We start from the raw sequence: 22,477 nt of genomic DNA, 5'->3' as shown, positions 1-22,477 counted from the left end.
TACAAGTTTGTGACACATTTGATTTTATAGTTGCCTTGATATGAAGCAGAAAGGCTGTTCAGTCAGTCTTGTACTTCTTAAAATTTCCAATCATCAGAGTGGTTGCTAATAGCAGAAGATTGAGCAGGTTTTTTTTTGTTCGTTTTTATTTTTTGCATGAAGAGAGAGACGCTTTATACAAACTCTGCGTACTAAAATAAATATTCTCCAAGGGAATATTATGGTTTGCTCTTGTATATGCCTTAACAAACAAACTGTAGTGCTAATAGAAACATGGATTGGGCCCTTACCTACAGCCAACTTACTGTAAGTTATATAGTCAGTGTATGAACTGAATACATGTTGGAGCGCTGCGATCTGAAAGCCCCTAAGGAAAAGCAGTCTCCTCCTTATCTGCTGCCTGAAAAATCTCACACCAGTGTTACCACTGCAGTAAAAAAGGAACCTTCACTGGAGACAAAAGAAACTTTTAGCCTGAGGTCTGTTCACTTTAATCTTTTTACTTCCTCTCTTTGCTCTTAGTCCACACTTTTTAAAATGAACATTTCTATTTGGAGAATATCAAAGGAAATGGTAAAAAAGAAAAATAGATTATTGTCCTCTTCAAGCATTTTCTCCCAGTAGAAGTCTTTTAATACACCAACCGACAGATGGCTCAAACACCAGTTTATATTTCAGATAAACAAACTAGCATGCTACCAGAATATTTGGTGTCTGGCACACAAAAGAGCTCATCCAAACAATGGAAAGTGACTGTTAGCCAAACTGGCAGTCTTTACTGAACAAATACTAAAAACTGTTTATCGTGACAGCTAAACACTAAAGCTGGGATGACAGACCTGCCAAGCAGCCAGAAAGACAGTGAGATCCACCTGCTCATACAGCCGACACGCCAAGCAGACAAGCCTTCAGACAGACCTGCCAGTGGAATATGAAGGACTGACCACGTCGAGACAGAGAAACACGTAGACCTGCCAACAACTGCTGTCAGGTTTAAAAAGATAGACTGACTAAAACATCAGTCAGCTATTTAAAGAAACATATTACTCCATTCTGGGATCATATGAAGGAAGAGATGTCAAATGGTCATTTTCTATTTAAAGAAATAAACTTTTTTTTTTTTTTTAATCATTTATTTGGTCACACAAGGAGTTCAACGTGGCACTGCTCCAACACAGATGACTCAAATAGATGACTCACTGTGCAAAACTTCATAGGCTGTTGGATTTGTTTCACTTGAGTCAGGTGTGTTGGAGCAGGGATACACTAAAAACTGGCAGAACTACAGCCCATGTTGGACCAAACTGACCGGCCTGGTTGTATGTTATTTAGCTGGAAGGAAGCTGGAGTACCAGAAGAGAGCCCATGTATAAACAGGGAACATGTGCAAACTTCACACTGAAAGAGCCCTGTTTATAAATCTGATCAATATAATATCACTCTTTTGAATAAAGATGTTTTCAAAGATCTGTGTCCAGCTTCAGTCAGCAATATAAAAAAAAAGAAAACTCACAAATTGTAATTTGTTTTGTCATTTTAGAATGAGCTACATTTTAAAAGTATACATATCCAACCTTTAAACGCTGTGCTGATTTGTTTTGATGGATCCCTGACGCTTATTCTGCACATCCCTGGAACTGTTGTTGCCCTACAGCATCCTCGAGCTGAGAAAGCGCGCTAAACAACCTTGTGTTCCAGCTGCGTTTTGTTTTACAGCACCGTATAACACACCAGCAACTGGATATCAACACACAGGCCATTTTGGACATGCACTGCGTCTGTGTGCTGCAAGGAAACCCAGAACACATAATCAGATAAAGCAAGGAAAAGAGAGGAAGTGCCATGGCAACATCAACGTTGGACTAGCTAGAGAGAGTGCAGAGAAGAGACAAGATGCAAAACTGATGCAGAATTGGCCTTCATTAAGGAATGCCAACGTATGAAAATCTGCCAAAAGTTCGATGTGATGCTTTAAGTTGTCTCAAAGTAGTAACACAATTAACTTTTTATCACCTAAAGACAAAGTCTACAATACCTTGATTTAACATTAAGATGACTTAACCATGCTTTTTTGTCATTCTGTAATGTGTTTTTTTACAGGTGTTTTTAAACACACAGACAACTGTGGCATTCAGCAATTAATGCTGAATGCCACTACCAGTGTCCTCACAAAGAAGAACACACAAACAACAAAATAAGTGGGAATATATTGCTCCAGTTCTCAGATCTTTCTACTGACTTCACAGGCCAGATCTTGAAACGTAGGAACTGAATGGCTCTTGGCCAAAATATATATCTGCACTGCTTGCACCATATAAGTCAACATACGTTTCATCTTGATGGTTTAAACTCAACAAGTGAATTGGTCTTTCTATGCTCTTCATATTGGTAACAAACAACAGGAAAACCCGAAATAAACCTGATGTAAACCATTTCTTGGTCTTAAAACTGTTTTATTTTCAGTCACTTTTAATAAAGTTTTGTTTTCTTTTGTACTTTCTTTCTTTGAATCTATTTTCCTCACTATGTACATTCACCATGGTGGTCTATTTATTAATATGTAACCCACTGCATTATTTTTTGACAAATCATTGGACAATTCTGGAGAAAGAAAATAGAATTTGTTTTGAATATTCTCTATTTAAAATGTACGAAGCATTTTTCTACTCCGGGTGTTTTCCAGAGATAACCTCCCAGCAGATAATATATTTTGGCACAAAGCTTGCTTCATATTTTCATCTGGTTTAGTTATATTCCTGTACAGTGAAGATCATGTTGTGTAATCCCAAACAAACATGTGAGCCAAGATTAAACACATATTGTGTGCTGACACAACATACAAGGAAGAAAGATATTTTTCATGAATTAGATTAAAAATATAAAACAAGTAAAGAAAATTGAAGTTTAAAAAAAAATCCCTTAGAAATAAAGTATCTGAGCTCTTCAACCACACGACAAATATTACAGAGATTTCTTTCTTCATGACTAATACTATTCTTCCTCATATAAAAAAAACATTCATTCTACTAAACACAAAATAGGGAAATGCGCACATATATTTCAGCATCTGGTTAATGAGTCTCTGAAGCATACAAATCACCTCTAGTGCTGGCTAAGTCATCTAAGTCAGACATGATTCACTACATTCAGTATCTTAATCAGTTGGTCAGGATGAGCAATGGCTCAGACCTGGTGGATGCTGACAGCATGCAGCATGACTACAACCAGTCTTGTGTCGGGCAGCAGGGATCCGTTGTGCCATCCACTTGGTGAAACGTCATCTGTGTACTGAGGGGAGCTGCTACTCTGACAGGAGTTGCATCACAGACAGAGATGATGACACGTACGTGCACTATGGAGTCACAGACTCACTGACAGTATTTATTTCTCTATGTGAGTCAGAGGGAGAAGAATTAAAGAGACAGTGAAAAGTACAGAGGAAGATTAAGGGCAGATATGTAGTTCTTTTCAATCAATTATCAAAGATAAAAATGTATCATATATTAAAGGGGTGCTATTATGGTATTTTGAGTTTTCTGAGCTTTCTACAGTGTTACAGTGTTGAATCCTCATCAGACATGTGAACTGCACCGTTTTTTATCACCTAAACGCATGTTTGAGTTTGAGTTTGAGTTTGAGTTCCAGCACGCTCTCCGTTCGGTTTCCATGGTGACGAAAAACACGTCATTTTAGAGAGTTTTTTCTACTTCTAAATCCTTGTGACGTTCCGGGGGATAAGGTTCGGTGATTGGTTACCTTCTACTGGTTAACAAGGGCATGTACAAATACATCAGGCGGGTGGAAAACGTCGGCTAAAGTTATTTCCAACGATGGCTGGTGAGTTTACCAAAGAGAGACATCCTGCTGCATTCGTTGCTGTGGGTTGCTGTTTTCCACTCTGTTTCAGGGTCTGATTCAGGTTCCAACATGTAGGGCTGTATGCTATGTGTTGACATTGTAGTTTTTTTTTTTTATTGAGTTCATATTAGCCTAATCCTTCTGTTTATGAGATGTTACAATGACGGCGAAAGCAGCTGCGGTGCGCGCTCCCGATGTAGTGCAGTGGCGGGAGGCGGGGCTTAATGCGGAAGCGTCTCAATCCACTCGTTTTGCCCACAGGCTGATCTGACAGCCTACGGAGAGGATCGGTCTGAAGTAAATAAAGCGATTTGTGACAATAACTCAATCAATCCCAGCCCTTCTGGGCTCAGAAATAAAATAAATTAGCCTGAAATGCACATAATAGTTCCACTTTAAGATTTTTCCATTAAATGAATCTGTTACAAACATATCCACGATTTTGTGCTGAATAAGTCTTGGAACACATGAGCTTCTGACTGAAGGGAACATAATTTATTCCCTGGTTTTCCAATTCTTGTCGACACACATTGGAGAAACAAAAAACAGACACTGCATCTAAGCCAAGACATCTCTTTACTTGTTCTGGATATTGTTTTGTTGTAGACGAAATGTAATAACAGCTCAACTGTGGAGCGGCAGCAGGTCACAGTTACATGTTGCAGTAAGTCCACTCTATCATGATTAGTCAATTTTACCCTGACTAAACACATACAAAGCAGATAGTGCATGGTGCCAAAAATCCTGCTTTTTCCCAAAAGCCTGCATATTCTTACTAAAATATCTGTTTATAGAGATTAAATCAAGATTAAGCCCATCATTATAGATAGTTTATGGAGCATTCTGTTTGTTTTTCAGATGTTTCGGGATGACAAGTATTAAACTCAAGGCTATGAGTTAGGACGACAGCAATCATCAAGTATACAGAACTGGTCAGCAGTCTGAGGAATGCATGATGATGGTTAGAGGAAGAAAAAGAATTAATTAGTGGAGAAAAAATGCTTACCAGGCAGGCTGTAAAAATGAATAAGAGAGAAGACCCTGCAGCAGAGATCTGGAAACTCCATTTTGTAAGGATTTTGCTTTGTGTGTGTTTAATATTTTCACATTAAGATAAGATACATATAGAAATATACAAGTTTCTCAAAGCCTTCGTTTGAAAAAGTGTATTAAAACAGATGGCTCTGGCAAGCAATATCCAAAAAGGGGGCCTTTTATGGCAGTGTTGTGGTAGACTGTAACACGATACAAACTGCCTCATTACGTCTTTGAAATGAAATGGCTGCTATTGCTAAAATTGACCTAAAAATTATTTATTTATATATATATATATATATATATATATATATATATATATATATATATATATATATATATATATATGTATATATGTATATATGTATATATATATATATATATGTATATGTATATATGTATATATATGTATATGTATATATGTATATATATGTATATGTATATATGTATATATATGTATATGTATATATGTATATATATATATATATGTATATATGTATATATATGTATATGTATATATGTATATATATGTATATGTATATATGTATATATATGTATATGTATATATGTATATATATATATATGTATATATGTATATATATGTATATGTATATATATATATATATATATGTATATGTATATATGTATATATATGTATATGTATATATATATATATATATATATATATATATATATATATATATATATATATATATATGTGTGTGTGTATGTATATATATATATGTGTGTGTATGTATATATATATGTGTGTATGTATATACATATATGTATGTATATATATATATATATATATATATATATATATATGTGTGTGTGTGTGATTTAAATAAATAAATAAAAATTGGGAAGTCGTTGAGCCTTGATTATACAAAAATGTTTGTCTAATAGAGTTGGTTGTGAAAAATCGCCATAGTCTGGCCTGAGAATATCAGAAACTGCAACTTCCAAGTCACTTAAATGTCCTTATTTCCCCATTCTGATGCCTGATTATATCTATATGTCTAAATGCATTGAGTTGCTTTCATTTGATTGGTTCATTAAATCCTTGTGTTAACAAGCAATAGAATTGGTGTACCTAACAAAGTGGATGGTGATCATATGTTGCAGTAGACCTTGACAGGTGCTTTAAATAAAATGTATTGTTGTTATAACTATTATGTTTTGTTTTTTTTAACCCCCTGGGAAATGTTCATTTAAAACTCATTAAGAACTTAATTCTGCAATAACTGTTCATGTAGACTCCTATTAAAGCATCACTGCAGCTTAGCCACTGTGACGTCTGCCAACATTTGCAAAGTACATCACTGAGCTTGAAACTGTTTTGGAGCATCCAGGGGATGAGACACCACAGGTCACAATTTTGGTTTCTGGCCTGGCATGACATCGTTGTACAGCACCACATCACACGTCAACAAATACAAGATATCAAAAGACTTTCACCATGATCGATAAAATTAGAAAAGAATGAAAAGTCAATGTGGCAGACATGGAAAAAATGAAAGCGAACGAGATCTCTCCAGCTTTACTGCTGGGGAAAGCTCAGAGAAAGAACAGGATGATAAACGGACACAGCGCTGGCTTAGTCGTTGCTGTCTGTAAGTAATAATTGATTAACTGTCTTGTTCTGTGTAGCACTGAAATGAAAAGAATATGACCCTGATCATTTCTCTCTTTGCTCTCCACAGATTGTAAATTAGGAAATACTGAAGCCGTGGCTAATTTTTACTGTATATTATAGCTATTGAAACATTTTTATATATTCTCAACATCTATTTTATATCTGTGTGACAGGTATCTGAAATGGACAATTAAAACTTAATCAAAACATTTAAATTCTTCAGTTTCTTTTGTGTGTTTGTGGGTATGGTCAGACTGTAATTTATTTCACAATGTTGGGGTTCAATCCCCAAGCTTCAGGGGATACCAAAGTTGAAGAAAAAAAAAAATCAAACTTAGTAATAGCACTTTCAAATGGCACTATGTAACTTTGTGACCTTAAAAATCTTTGTCTCTGACTTGTTTGGATGGCACGGTGACATTTACTATGTACAGTCCTGGAGCCATCGTTGCCTAACAGCATCCCGAGGCTGAGAAACCGCACTTCACACTTATGTGTTCCAGCCTGGAGCATCACAGCAGCTGAGTTTCACTTTACACACTGCATCACAAGCTAGCAAGAGGACATCGACACACTGACCATTTGAAATGCATGCCATGGGTGATTTGTTAAAGAAACACAAGAGGACATTATTAGAGGAAGAGAGGAAAAGAATAAGAGAAAGTGATGGAGCAAGGAAATAAGGACTAACTTTTACTGACAGTTTATAGGACAGATAGCATGCAAGATGGATGCCTTTTGCAGTAATTAACTATTACCAATTTTAATTAATCATAGTGTTTAATAGACTAATGTTGTGTTTAATAAGGTGTACTGTATCCTCCATCCATCTATCCATCCATCCATCTCATTCTTGTTTAATCCAGGGTCTTGGGGCAGAATTTTTTTTTTCATATAAGATTGCTTGATAATTTCTTTTAAAGGGGACATTTAAAGTAAAAGAACAACATGTAGTGGATGGATTTAAACCAAGCACATTGTGGTTATTTGGCATGTGCTCAGCCAACTGAGTCGCTGAGATTCCCCAATTTAATTTTACTCTTACAAAAAGGAGATCCATTTAAATAAACTGACACATCGCCATCTGGTGTATGAGTGAAACACATGCATCGGCGCTTCTTACTTCAGTCAACCTTGCATGTGCACCTATGTACCTACAGTTATTTCAGCAGGAGCAAATGAAACTTTTGACTGCCATCAAATTTTTATTCTTGTAAGCCATACTGCTGCTGCCCCCACCCCCTCTAAAAAAAAACAAAAAAAAAAAAAACATGGCAATCACAGTAACATCCACAGCAATGAGTCTAAATAGATAATGGATAGATTTATGTTTGCAGATGCAACCATGACAAAAGTCCTACCTGAAAGGCAGTGCTCCTTTTGTGACTTCCTCTCTTCCCGTTAAATCACAAACTGGCATCTAAGGCAGATCTTTGTCTGGAGGTGTGTATGCCAGTGAAAGAGTGTGCAAGAGTGCACTGAAACCTTTCTGCAGCTATTACAGTTTGCCTCGGCTGCCTGCAGCTGTAGCTGGCACGATGTATTACCCTAACAGCCAGACCAAAAGCAGCTACTTTTCTGACATTCTCTCACACACACACACTCCCACCATCTCATCCCTGAATGTATTAGCGATTCTGGCTCCATCCCTTAGCTGCGCCGTAAACTCTCCTCGTTTTCTCTCTGTCTCTCTCCGCCGTGTATCCTCCCTGTTCAGCTGACCAAAAACAGCATCACACATGGCAGCTTTTATGTATCTGAAATCTGCTGAGTAGTGATGTCTAAAGCGTCACATCACAGCCAGACTTCTTTTTGTTTTATTTCTTCTCATAAATGTAGCTCCCAGATGGCTTCATCATCTTCTTTACATACTTGTTGACAGAGGATATGTTTTTTTTGTTGTTTGTTTGTTTGTTTTTATGCCAGATGTAGTCATTGCAAAGACACCAATGATCCTCTAAAAGAATCAAAGCAAATGTTGATTTATTTCCACCTTGTATGAAGTTAATAACTAGTGTGTAAGCCTCGTCTCTGCTCTCTTCACCTCCTAAATCCCTGAGAGGGCTCAAATTAAATCAGTGTGGTGGTTTTAGTGAGGTTACATCAGCAGCGGGAACTCTGTGTATTCTGTCCATGGCTGTTCTCTGTTAACACTGGGGCAGAGCCACAGGACAGAGGAGAGGGCAGAAAGAAAAAGGCAGCAAGTGCGCGTGAGCGACAAGAGGAAGCAAAACGTACGCTCTGTTCCACTCTGTTGCCTAGCAACACTTGCTCTCTGTCTGTTCCCATCTTTACGGTGGACGCAGTGAATTGGTTTCCAGGCCTGACACGAGGCCCTGTGAGACAGGGGCTCTGCAACAGATGGAAACTGGATTGGGCAGATATAGGCAATGACCCCTTTAAATATGCAAACAGCTGAAGTCAAAGTGTCACTTAACTACTTGAACAAGCTGCTGCCATTAGACTGCACCCATGTCAGGACTTTTTTTTTTCTTCCAAATTTAAACACTGGCATTTGCCTTTGAATTATGCTGTCCTCTTCTGGCCATGTTTAATAAAGGTTTGTAAACAATCTATGGTGGATGCTGAAGGGCAACCTGTCACTCTGTTAGGTTCAAATCCCAGCAGCTGACAGGTGTGTATTAAAAAAGATACTGAAAACTGTTTAACTACAGCACTACAGTCACGTACACAAGCTTTTTTTTAAGATTATGGTCATGTTACTTTTATGATTGAACTGCTTTGCTTAAATAAACTAATAGACCCAGAAGATCATAAAGTGCAGGTCTTGTCGTTATGATAGGAATGAGATATAATTTGGCTAATGGTAATTTCAGCCATTATGCTTCTGTTCTTTACAACTCTGTCACATGACCCCCAAGTTTGCTTCAAGTGTGGGTAAAATTGTAATATTCTTATTCTATTATCTAATTTTGTAGTTCGACAAAACATGCATACATTTATTTATTTATTTATTTATTTTTGTTTTTAATCACACTGAGTTTGTGTCAGTAATAATAATAATAATAATAATAATCATTTGTTTATATTTTTACTGATGTTTAATGAAGTTATGTGATTTATGGTTTGTGCTACACAAATTAAAAAACCCAAGAATGACAAGGTATCAGCAGTGAGATAAGTCAGGTGCAATTCGGTACATTTCTGCACACTACTGAATAAAATAAGTTTTATTAATACTGGTAACTAAATAGGTCTTTGTGTGCTATATACAGGCTTAAAATGCTGCAGTATCATGAATGATACTAAAAGCTGAAGGTGGCTATAAACTCTGAAATACTTCCTAAGTGGTACAGCTATGGATGACCACTGCTCTTGATGTGTGTACTTACTTTTGCATCACTCCTCCCTGGTGACAGACCAATTAAATGCAGATGTCAAATTTGACTAAATGTTTCAACTCTACATGTAACCTGTATGCATACACATCCTTGACATATCATAAGGAGTTATAACCTTTTTGAGGGCTATATGTTACTACTTTATTACCTTTCGACACAGAGAAATCAGCTACTCATGGGGTTTTATCAGAAACGCTGCATGATACTATTCTTTCCAGGCTTTGAGTACTTTGGTAAACAAATTCACAGAGATTTCATTGCAGGCTTGTCAAATTACATGGTTAAATTTGATCAGCAAGTAGTACATCCCATTTATCCTGGAGTAAGATTCAGACTAATGTCCTCTCAGCGACTTCTATCTTTGCAAGCTGCCCCGGCCTGCATATTGTTACCTTGCCCTTGGTGTGTAGGTGGTGATGGTGTACGTTCCTGGCAGCGATCATCGCCAGCTGTCTCTGGATCCACTGTAACTCCATCTGAGACTGCCTCAGCAGATCTTCCACATTTGTGCTGGATTTTTGATCCTTCATGATCACCTGTAAAACCACCCACAGGTAAAAAAGTATTTTACATCATATCATGTAAATGTATTTGTGTTATCCTAATCATTAGAGTTGATTTCAGTGCCTTTCACTTTCTAAAACAATCCATAGAGAGCTTAAATTTCAACATCAACAATGTATTTCTTTTTTAAGCATGATTAGTGTATTATTTCACTCTTTTAACCATCATAAATTAAAATAAGGTTGGACAGAGTACTAAGAAACCAGCAGAATAGTGTGGCTGTCAAACTGCTAATAATAAAAGAAATACTACATAACAGGAGAGCTAATGAATCTAAAGATCTTTTGTTACTTACTGTTCTGTTATCTCATAATTTTTCATGGATTTCATCAATTAAATCTTACTTAAGTTCCTTGTTAAAGCTCGTCTTTAGGTCCATAAATAATCCCCATGATTAAATCAGCCACATTCTGAAAACTGAATCACTTTTGTAATATAACATCATTGTCCTTCAGTTTGTCGGCATGCATTTGTCACTGCTGCCTGGTGTGATTTATGCGTGCATTAGTATGAACGTGTTTAGTGAGAAAAAGAGAGCTCCACTCAGTTATGTAAACCAGGATTACTTTATGCCAACACATTAAAGGGAGCGCACTGAAAAAAGCATCAGCTTTTTATCACTGGGCGGTAAATCCCCATCTATATCTTGACCTGCTTTGTGCCTACGTACGTACAAACACACATTTACTTGTCCTCAGGAATACGATATATTGTACAGAGCAGCACAACAGAATATTACCATATGTATGGGTAAAAAGGTTAATGATGCTTGTAACTCAGCAGATTTAACATCATCACAGTAAATGCTCTGATTTCTGTGTCTTACATTAATGCGGCTCCATTGAAATGGACTGCTTAGTGGAAAGAAACCACAAAATAAACCTGCTTCTTCTTTTTCCCATTTTCTGGGAGTCTTTAAAAGCCTCAGCCAAATGTTCAAACAGATTCTCTGTGCTGACTCACCTTGGATAGCTTCGATTTCTTCACAGGGGATTGTGGAGGAGGAGGGCAGACACAACACCAAGAGAACACAAAGCACAGGAGTCCTGGAGATTTATGCAGAAACGTCCCAACATGCCAAAATCTCAATGACCCTACTGAGGAGCCAAACACCTAACATAAGCAGAGAGCTGTGCAAACCTGCAAGAGAATTTTCATTTGCCATTTACTTACTCACTAATCTCGGACTTTTACTCATTTTATGGTTATACTACTTTGTTATGAAGCATCACCTAAATATTTATTTAGCAACTATTACTTGTAACTTGCTCTTCCAAATTTCAAAGAAATCATTGATAAGCAAGATAAGTCAAGTAAGAGAATGTTGCCTAATTTAAGATATTACTTTATAGACATGTGTGAATAATTTTGGAATTTGGCTCCAAACTCACAAGCCTGGAGTTTCAAAAGCCTGGGAACAAAAAAATGGGTGAACCACAATTTGCTCAGTTATATGTGATATGAAAACGTGTGGGACTCATCTTACCCATTTAAAAAGTGTTCTTCATTTTCTTTGATTCTCTGTCCTGAAAAATCTTCTGTTTTCCTGGAGCCTCATTTCCCCAGAGTTGTGCAGTGTGTCCATTGTCCTTAATATCAAAGTCAAGAAAAACTAAAAAAGCTTAAAAACAGCAAGGGATTTAACTTCAGAGTCAGGAGGATATCTGAGTTTTTGGATGTGCTGTGGCGCTTGTAGCAGGTACGACTGCCTGTAGATGCTTTATTAAAAAAAAAAAAAAAAAAGCTCCTCCCTGATCTGACTTTCTCGTTCGTAAAAGAAATCAGTTATGATTCAGATTTTCTCTCAGAGGTTCCTGCTGTGTGACCATATGGTACACTTAAAAAGAGGATGAGAAAAACAAGGTGCAAAATATCAGCACTTAAGGCCAACCTTTACCTATATGTGACCAAGACAGCCTTGTCATTTTAAATCATACTTGTAAAAGTAACCCTGGTGTAGTTTTCCAACTTAAAAGGAAAAAGGTAAACGAAACAGTACATGTTGCCAAATGCTAGGCTCATTCAGCTTTTGCAGGAACATATGTGATTCCTCAGTTTCTAACTTTCCTAACACAATCAGATTTAGAAAATGATTCCAAATAATGATGTGCACAAAGGGGAACAAAATAATCTCTGACATTTCATCTCCTCTTAACTACTCCATCGATTACTAAGGCTGATTAATTTTATATCCAGCAGACACAAATTATTGCAAAGCTTCTTCTTGTTTTTCTTTTTTTTTTTTTTTTTACATGTAGCGATATTTCTTATGTAATTACTAAAAGTACAAAGACTTTTTCTCACTGCAGCCCCGAGGGGGACATGATTGTTTCCCGAGGGCCAGTCCCAAATGCAGAGGGTTGCATCAAGAAGGGCATCTGGCGTAAATTGTTTGCCTTCAGAGGAACAAGCCGAAAGGGAAACTACAAGTCATTTCCCTTCGTTTATGAAGCTTTAAAATGAAAACTGTTATTAAATTAAATGCAAGAAGTGCATCACATCACCCAAGATAAGAATACTTACACATATTTGTTTAGTTTTAAATAAGAAAAAAATTAGGTAAGTGTATAATTTGTCTACATGAGAAAGAATATAGGTAGTTTGACTAAATAGAATAGAATAGAATGGAATAGAATAGACATTGCAATACAAACTCCAACCTTCCCACACATGTGCACAGGTAGAGATCTATGTAGATATGGGGCAAGAAACTGGGGATAAAAGTGCATGGAAGGAATTAGGTCCATTAGTAATAAAAAAAAATAAAAAAAAACAAGTCAGTGGGCAGTAGAACAAGGGCACACAAGTTGAGCTCATAGACTGCTGAGAAGTAGAAACGTTTCCTCAGCCATCCCGTACAGCACGTCAGGAAACTTTAGCGCCTCCCAGAGGGCAGCAAAGAGAGCATATAGTGAAGGGTTAAGAAATGTCTCAGATGACTCTGCAGGTCTTTGGTAGGGGGCCTTTAAACGTCTTCCAGGGATAGGTCTTTACATGATCCTGTTTCTACACCTTACCTCAGTGAAATCTACTATTTTCTATAAGATTTGTTAATGTGGTTTAATTTTAAAGGAAGGAAAACATGGATATTTTCACTGCTGCTTTAGAATAAACTTACCAGAACATACATTAAAATCCTGTGAACTCACTTGTAACATCTATTTCAGCATAGTTATGATAGATGATATTCTAAATCTCCTAATTTAAAAGAAAAAGTGCCATTTCTCCAAACTCTTACACCTCAAAAAAAAATTCTGCTGCTATGAAATGATCCTGTACACTACGAAGTCTCCAACCGAGAGCCTTCTAATAGACCTCTACCATTTTAGAATCTATTTATGTGGCGTATGATACTAATAGCTCGACAGGAACATACTTCAGACTAAATGCTTTACCGTGAAAAAAAAAAGGAGATTTTATTCAAATGTAATATTTACAGCCTTTTCATTTATTTGTAATAGATGCCTTGTCAGAATCCCAACAGCTGCACAGAAATTCAAAACTAGTAGACTGGAATTTTCTTTAATGATGTACACTGCTTACACATCACAGAACAGTCATGGAAAAAAAAAAACAAGAAAATATATGATTTCTTGTTGCTCATGGTGCCAATATGCAAAAATAAGAAAAAGATAAAAAGAAAAAGTGATATGACACGCTGAATCTGGCCCTTTGGTCTCAATCTATTTCACACCAGACAAAAGTGCTTTCCTAACACATCTCCACCTCCTTTAAGCAAATGTGTCGCTGTTTCAAACTCCAACGGGACGCTCTTGCTCTGCGACTGCTTCAGGTCTCTCTCCATCAACTGTCAAAAAGAATATGGGGCGTGTTATTCACAAAAAAAATGTTGTGTTTGCATTACAGGTTTATTTTACTTAGAAACAAAGTGAAGGTGAGAAACAAGTAGAAAGTTCATTTAGGAGTCTCATCACCTCATATGCAGTCATCTCTAACACCTCACTGATGTCATCTTCTTGCTCTGACAGGGGTGTGTTGATCAACGTCGCAGCTTTGGCCACATCTGGATGGTAGTGCTTCTGCAGTGTCTGTTAAATGGGTCAAGAGAAAATGTGCTTTAAAGAAAAGAAATTACTTCCAAAAAACCAAATATGGCATTTCTTGATTTCAATTTCCCAAATGATTTATGAACATTAGGATATCACATTCACACCTTGATTTCCCACAAGCTGCTCTCAAGGGCACGACACTGAGCAGGGTCCTCTTCATCCAATATATATGGATCTTCAATGGGTTCTGTTAGTATAAACAGAAAACAATCACAACACAAACACTTTAACTAAAACTGTTGTAGAGATTATCCTAACCATAAGTCTGGCTGACACTCACCATTCTCTGTGCTGGGTTTGTGAATCAGGACTCTGCAGGACGGGTGGCGACGGATCAGGTTATAGATGAAGGGCAGCACTATAAGAAGGGCTGTAGGTGGAGCAGTGAGAGTCAAACGTGCCAGGCGTTTGGCAAACGCGGCCACTAAGTAAACTGGCAGGTGACTGGAGACAAGAATAAACACAATAGTTGGGTTTTTTTTTGTGTTTCCATTGATGTATTTGTGGTTACAAAAAAATCCAAAAGCAAAAGTGCCGGCTGGTTGATCTCACCTGGAGCTAAGGAAGAGATTGGCTAGATGGAAGAAGCGTGCTCTGTACTTCACATGGAAAACAGACGGCTCAAGAAGATTGTACAGCTTCTTATAAAAATCTGGATAATCTCTGTAGATACACACACAAAATACAATATATAAATTAATATAGATTACAGAGTCCCAGATGTAAAATCTTTCATAAATTAGTTATTTTCACATGATACTCACAAGTTGTGTTGATGCATGAGGACAAAAAGACCATTGAGGGCCAGCAGACTGATGGCTCCACCTGTTTACAGACACACTGGTGGGAATGTTACCTTGCACGTCGCTGTGATTTTGGAGGCTGAGTGTCATGTACTCAAATTACTAATTCTGAAATCTAATTTTCTTTTAGCACTTAAAGTGACTTCGCATCTGTCCGGACGCTAAAACCGAACCTTCACATTAAATTCCTTCTACAGATTCAAAGATAGATTTTTTTTTTCCTTACTATTCAAACATTACATCTCCATCACATCCTGTTAACTACCAGCCCACCCCCCAGTCACACTGCTGCAGACTTTGAGTTGAGGCTGCAATGCAGCTGTAACTGTCACATAATGTCACAGTGTGGACCACAAAGTCATGAAGTTGCTAATTCAGAGTAGAAATAATGTTTTATATATATTTATATTGTTTTAAAGTATGTCACATACTACAACAATTACCTGTTCGCCCAACAACTGGAGCTATTTAGTGGTTATCATGACTTAGGAGCTCTGAGAAAGAATAAATAGCTTTGAGAGCCTTTTCTTCACTTGCATTAAGAAAACACACACTACCAGTCAAATGTTTGGACACATTTCCCCATTAATTTCAATGGGAAGGTATATCTAAACTTTAAACCAATGTTGTATAAGAGGGGCTGCACAGCGGTGTGGCGATTAGCACCACTGCCTCGCAGCAAGAAAGATGCTAGTTGGAATAAGGGCCTTCCTGTGTGGCGTTTGTCTGCGTAGGTTGTCTCTGGGTCCTCTAACAGTCCAAAGATGTGCATGTTAGGTTAATTGGTTACTCTAACTTTTCCACAGGAGAATTGCTAGAACTTGCATTAAGAACACAAATAAGAACAGGGCAGTTCCTCTCAGCCATGCAGAAGGCTCCAGGTTCCACGTAGCACTGAACTGGACTATGCACTATACAAAACAAATGTCAGATGGACAAATATAAGAGTACTGATACAACTGCGTTGTAATTTTCTGTCTCTCCTTTTCTGTAGGTCCATTCCTCTATGTTTTGTTTATGTTTCAGAAGCTTATGGTAAGATTTTTGGTTGTTTGTCTGTTTAATGGGGAACATTTCACCATTATTTCATCTTTTCTTTATTTTTTCAGTGTTGTGTTGCTTTTATATGTTCAAGAGTCATAGGATACTATGCCAAAAACTCCAGAACCATTTTAACATTGAATTAATAAACTCCGCTTTTTAAAAGTACCTAAGTAAATGAGACCAACTTAGATCTGAAATTTCTGAGAGTACCTGAGTTTGCTCTCCATTAAACACTGTGGACATAAGTATTACATTTCAGAGATAAGATTACAGATATACTCCCACAATTGTCAAAGAAGTCTGAGTCAGCTCACTATATAACAGCAGTATGCTGATCAATTCATGACTTACTTACCAACTTCATAGGCAGCCGTCAAAAAGTCGAGCATCATTGTGGGTTTGCTCATGTGTGGCAAAATGGACTCATGAAGAATCACCAAGATCTTTTTATACATGCTGGTGGGCAACTAAAACAGTAACATTAAATAATAATGAGCCAAGGCATGTCCGACCCGGAGAAGAAACTGTCAATAAAGCTGTCAGCAGTTACCTTATACTTGAGAAAGCCAAGCCACATCCGCTCAAAAGCACGCTTGTGGTCCTGAAACAACGGAGAACATTTGTCAGCTTATTCGAGACTCATTTATTCATTCACTCATTCATTGCTTAAAAAATATTTTACTTACAAATAATTTAGCTGCTTTCCAGTCTTCATGCTTGGCTATAAGAGAAATTCATTTTTATTAATTTAGATGGACGTTTCCTCTTTTAGAAACTAACAAGAGAAGCAAAATTGCTTTAAGAAACCTTTAAAGCAAAACAAAAGAAAGTCTCACCTTCTTGTTTGACCATAAAGTTGGTTAGTTCCGATTCCTGACTGGGCATAGTGATGTTGCACATGAAATTGAAAGTGTTGCTTTGATATACAGGCAGCACCGCCTAAGATTATAATACAAGCAGCTTTAACAACCAAATGGAGATTACAGCACAGAAAATACCCTTCATGTAAGCAAGTACGGCTGATACAACTTCCTACCCCTTTGTTTTTCTCCATGACTTTGCCAACATTTGCACGGATGGAGCTCATTACATAGTAGCGCACGTCTTCCATCTCAAGGAACTCCTGGAACCTGGAGATCAGCAGGGAGTTGTCTGTGGTCTGAGACAGAAGGTTGTCCACCACTGCCTGAAAGCAAAAGCAAATGGAAATATTTTAAGAAGACCATGCAACCAGTAAAAATGAGAAAATCCATATTTCTGTCTTGAAGAAAAAGTAGGAAAATTATTAAGTAACTGACAGGAACATATCATTTGTATTTTGACTGTAAGTGACCAAAATCCTACCTGGATCAGTTCCCGAGGGAAGCTGTAATGTTCACTCCAGTCCAAGTCGTCGAGAGGATGCTTTCCTTCCCCTGCTGCAAATTTCATCAAGCAGCACAGGGCACTTTCCTGTATTCAGACATTTATTAAAAGTTAAAAATAAAGAAGTTCACAGAATAATCGGAAATAAGGGGGAAAAAATCACAAGGCAACAATATCAATAAATGTTAGTAAAATACCGTATGAAATTGTGGAAGCGTATTTACAAGTACACTGCAATACCGCTGTATATAATTCCGCTTGCCATCCAGTCTGTTATTCTTTTTTTTATGCATATAAAAGGTACCACAAAGCAAGCCTTATGTAAAAGTACGGTGTAGTACGGATGTAGAGGAGTAAAAGTAAAGCTTGAGCTGACTGCGTCTCATGATGTTGCAGACTTATATGTAAAGCAATGCAATGAAACCACCTTCTATTAAGTGCAGAAAGGCTTGTTCTCTTGTGAAGAAAGGATAAAACTTTAAAGTGAACTCACTTTCACTCCATACAGTTCATGGTTCAGGTGCTCAAGCAGCATCTCCACACAGCTGTTGTATCGGTGTCGCATAAAAATCTGGCACTTCTCTTCAGCACTGTACCCTCCTGCACCAGAAAAGCATTTTGACAAACTTAAAATCTTTTCCAACTTCAGTGCCAATTTTCAACCAATTCAGCAAGCAAACTGTCTAATATTCTCATTTACATTTTTAACCCTTTAAATTGGACCCTTTTTATACCTTCTGAGAATCTTAGAAGTGTTAATGTCATTTTTCTTTCTTTTTTAAATCATTTCACTTTACTGAAATAGGAGATGCTCTCCAATCTCATTGTCCAAAGTAAGATTGCAATAAATGGCATTCTAATTCTGAAGTTTAGGCAAGTTTTCTTAGCCACCCCTTTAAGCTCCCAGATGATCTTCTAAGGAGTGATCTTTCAGGAAATGACAAAGGTCCCGGGAGATTACGGCACAAAATAACCACAAAGAAGTATTTAGGGACGTTAGATCGGATTCTCGACGGTGTCTACCATCAAAACATTGAGAAAATCCTCCTTATTTACCTTCCTGTGGTTTGCACAGACTGATGCCTTCTAGAAAACCAAGTCTGATCTATAACATGGTTATATGACTGTAGGGACAGCATCCACTGGACTTGGCTTAACATGTTTAGTATTCATATTTGTATCAACGAGGTACTAATGCGGCAAATTTTGCATGGACTTGCGCCCTTCCTTATAGTTACTTTTAGTTACAGTGGATTAATATGACACTAACCACTTAATGCATCTTCTTCTTCAGGCAGTTTCCCCTTGAAGAGCTCGCTTCTCTCCAACAACACGGTAAATAGTTTACGGGATGCGTTGACAGCTCTAACAACGTCCTTCTCCGTTTCTGACTGTAAGAACACATTAAAAACAGACAAACATGTTTGCAGAAATGTTAGCATTAGCTAAACAGCATTCATTTAGTAGTTACAACATATGAATATTTGATTCATTTCTTACCTGGAGGACCTCGAGAATTTCAAAAATTTCGTTGGCATGCTTTTTACTTTTGAGAACACGCTCAACAACACCGTCCAAGTCTAATTTAGCTGATTTTGCGCTTGGTTCTGATGACTTTACTGAACTCACGTTGCGTCTTTTGGTCGGCGCCATGTTTACTCACTTGATGTAGCGTTCACGTGACCGCTCAAACGTAAGACAAAAAGATTCGTCGCACATCTGACAACGTCTATACCATAAACATCCCAAGCTAGTTTATGCTCATAAGCTTAATAATTTATTTGAATAGTAAGTTTAAAAAAATGAATAAGAATGTAAATATAATTCATGGACATTGTTCGTAACGTCTTCCTGTGTAAATGTAAACGTAGTTTAAAAAGGAACACTCTGCTTTCCCGATGTTTCTTAACGCAGCATCTTTCTATACAACGATTAAAGGCAAACAAATTTTAATTGTGAACAGTTTCGTTTTATTGTCTTAAAAGGGGCTTTCATAACCTTTTTAAAACATATGCGCACACGATGTTAAGATTTTAGGAAGTGTACAGATTCAGCAGGTAAAACCCAAAGGCTTCAAAGACTCATTAAGCTGTGTTCAATACATGCAGACTGGTTAGTTAGGTACTGCTTAATTTTTATAATCTAAATATTACTACACACCTAAGATGAGCCAAACAGATCAAGTGAATGTAATCACTGCAGCAGGATCAAACTAATCAGACATCTATATTTAATTTACAGGGAAATAAATGGGAAACAATCAGGTTGTCAAACACAACTGAAAGGCTTTTATTTATTTTTTTCTTAGATAACAGTAAATGAGAAACACCTTTTAATTACAGAAAAAAAGTTTTAAAAAAAAAAGATCATGTTTGATTAAGAGTATTTTTTCCCCTCTCCACAGGCAGTGTGGTCTAATCAGAATCGTTCCCTTCCTCTGCATTTTCCTAGAGGAAGAGAAGAAAACATTGTTTAAAATGTGTCAACCACTTCTAGTTAAACATCAGCCATCGCACATCTGAATTCCAAGATACCTGCTTTGGATCTTTATTGTCTCGTGTTTCTGCAGCTGTGGCTTCAAAGTCATGGATTGCAAGTGTGGACATCCAGCTAACCATAGAGCCTTCCTGGCACTCTGTCTCAACAATGGTGGGGTAGATGTGCGCCTCCTTGAACGCCTTTATTGCCTCCTCTTCGCTATCCCATTCAAGCCGTTCATGCAGACCATCGCCTCCAAAGCGTTTATTGTACCGGTCAAAGTGGACCCTTTCCAGGACCAGACCAAGTCCTGGAGCTTTGGGAACATCCACCTTCTCCTTTCCCCAGCTGCGCTCTATCACTTCCTCCTTTGCATACCCCTTGATCACTGCAATCACCAGGCCAATCATTTTGCGGATTTGGTGCAGCATAAAGCTCTGACCTCGCACTGTGATGACTGCAAACTCGTGATTGCTGCAGATAAAAGGCTCGCCACATGACATTTCTGTGATGTAGCGGCGGGCGCTGGGGTCGTTTGCAGCCTTCTGGGACGTGAAGTTGTGGAAGTTGTGGGTGCCTTTGTAGAGGGCAAAAAGCCGGTTCACTCTCTTAAGTGTCCCTGGCTCCACCCGAAAGGCTGCCATATTGCCAGTGTCATTGTCTTTTTGAGAAAAGGCAACAGTCGGAAGCATATAGGAGTATGTGCGGGCATCACAGTTGTTCTTGGAATTGAAACCCTGGGTCACCCTTTTAAGTCCTGTGGGTGTAAAAATATGACACAGGTTTGGTTTTTTATTTAATTGTTCATTACAAACATGCTGGCCTTACACAAGATTACTGGAACCAGTCTCACCAAGCACCCGGATCTGTGGTGGTAAATGCTCATTTATTTTTTCAATGATGTCCTCGATCAACCGCACCTTCAAAGACACCACTTGACCAGCAGCAGACACGCCCTAAACAAATTCAAAACAATACAATCCAAAGATAACATCAATATACAGCAAAAAGAAACTAATTTCAATTTATTTTGTTACTAATCCCAAAAAACCTGCTTAACTATCAAAATATGGGAAGGATGCATTACTGCGGAATCAACTGGCCAATATTATTTGTTGTACAGTGTAATAGCATTGCAGTGCAGATGTAAATTAAACCTAAATAAATAAAATTTCATCATGCTTTTGCATCAGTGAACTTGTCAAATGCTGTGCAATGACTTTGTGCTATGTGTGTAAACACAAACCTTATCCGTTCTGGCACATCTTTGGAAAGACATCTTCTTCATGTCGTCACCATGGTTTTCAGGAATGCTGCCGGACTTAATGAGAGCAGTGACCAGATCATCTTCAATGGTCCTAAACTGAGAGTTTCCTGGATTTCTCTGATAAATAGAAAACACACATAAAAATGTGTTTTTAAAAAAAAAAAAAAAAAAGAAAAAAAAAAAGCCCACTACCTGCTACAAAGACAGCAACAGGCAAGTAAATATACCTGCATTCCATAATATCCCTTCCCAGAGTATGCCAAAAGCAAGACCACTTTCTTCTTGGGATATTTCTTTTCATCTTCGGTCTGTTCTGCATCTGTTTTCACTCTTTTTGCAGCTCTTTCAGCAGAATCTTTATTCTCCTCATTTGCCCTTTTCAACAGCTTAGCTGTCTGCTGGTCTGATGATCCTTCACTCATCCTGCACCACAACTTATATAGACCCCCTGGATAGACAACACAAAAAGTGTGTAGCATGGTTATTAATGCCCTCATAAACTGCTATGTTCCTAACGTATGAAGACATCGTGGTTAAGGTAATTAAACAGGAAAAAGCTTTAGCACATAGGTCGACAATAAATTATAACTAAACAGGTCTGCTAACCTGAAGGGTAGAGAAACTGTATGAACAGCTATCAGGCTGAATGCTTCAATGGTATTTTTATTGGGCTGGCTCACCGTTCCTGTCTTTCGTCTGTCTGAAGTTTACCAAGGCACTTAATACTAGCCTAACGGGAAACATGCCACGCAAAACAATTAAGAGAACGTCCTGTAGTCACTGAAAAGGTACTGTTTCATTTGCGAAATGCATTGATAAGCACACATTAACACCCGATACCTTCATAAGACGAATATAGAAAATATCCGCAATCGTAGCATAAACAAATATCACCGATGTAAAAAGAAAACATTTACTTATAAAGCGAAAGATATAGATAAATCCGCAAAATTGTTCAGTAGTAAAAGCCGTGTATAGTCACACATGGCACT

General features: G+C 37.6%; 3 protein-coding genes across 6 annotated transcripts in view; all 3 read right to left on the bottom strand.

The window, feature by feature from the left end:
• The window catches only part of rimbp2a (RIMS binding protein 2a), a gene marked incomplete at both ends in the record, with an annotated part of 62,389 nt that extends 51,965 nt beyond the window's left edge, over window positions 1–10,424 (bottom strand). Inside the window, one exon of the mRNA XM_079256463.1 lies at window positions 10,287–10,424. Coding sequence (XP_079112589.1) covers window positions 10,287–10,424 — 138 coding nt within the window. The remainder of the gene's footprint in view (window positions 1–10,286) is intronic.
• A 3,546-nt stretch (window positions 10,425–13,970) lies between these two features.
• On the bottom strand, window positions 13,971–19,393 carry noc4l (nucleolar complex associated 4 homolog; the record flags this gene model as incomplete). The annotated part of the gene is made up of 15 exons (XM_079256494.1): window positions 13,971–14,266; window positions 14,394–14,507; window positions 14,633–14,715; window positions 14,809–14,972; window positions 15,081–15,191; window positions 15,293–15,353; window positions 16,731–16,842; window positions 16,926–16,976; window positions 17,062–17,096; window positions 17,212–17,314; window positions 17,412–17,561; window positions 17,720–17,827; window positions 18,234–18,340; window positions 19,011–19,131; window positions 19,241–19,393. The coding sequence occupies 15 exons, from the start codon at window positions 19,391–19,393 to the stop codon at window positions 14,147–14,149; spliced, it is 1,593 nt and encodes a 530-aa protein (XP_079112620.1). The 3' UTR covers window positions 13,971–14,146.
• Window positions 19,394–20,107: 714 nt separating this feature from the next.
• pus1 (pseudouridine synthase 1) lies at window positions 20,108–22,477 on the bottom strand. 4 transcript variants are annotated; one of them, XM_079256949.1, is made up of 7 exons: window positions 22,326–22,458; window positions 22,092–22,215; window positions 21,713–21,933; window positions 21,465–21,602; window positions 21,072–21,174; window positions 20,275–20,975; window positions 20,108–20,187 (listed from the first exon to the last, which is right to left on the bottom strand). In XM_079256949.1, the coding sequence occupies exons 3-7, from the start codon at window positions 21,905–21,907 to the stop codon at window positions 20,155–20,157; spliced, it is 1,170 nt and encodes a 389-aa protein (XP_079113075.1). In that variant the 5' UTR covers window positions 21,908–21,933; window positions 22,092–22,215; window positions 22,326–22,458; the 3' UTR covers window positions 20,108–20,154. The 4 variants fall into 4 exon arrangements, with proteins under 4 accessions (XP_079113075.1, XP_079113072.1, XP_079113074.1 ...); XM_079256946.1 differs by lacking the exon at window positions 22,092–22,215 and having other exon boundaries at window positions 22,326–22,477; XM_079256948.1 differs by having other exon boundaries at window positions 22,092–22,462.

The sequence above is a fragment of the Telmatherina bonti genome (genome assembly GCF_933228915.1).
Source record: "Telmatherina bonti genome assembly, chromosome: 17".
Taxonomy (NCBI): Eukaryota; Metazoa; Chordata; class Actinopteri; order Atheriniformes; family Telmatherinidae; genus Telmatherina; species Telmatherina bonti.
This window is presented reverse-complemented; position numbering and strand designations above follow the sequence as displayed.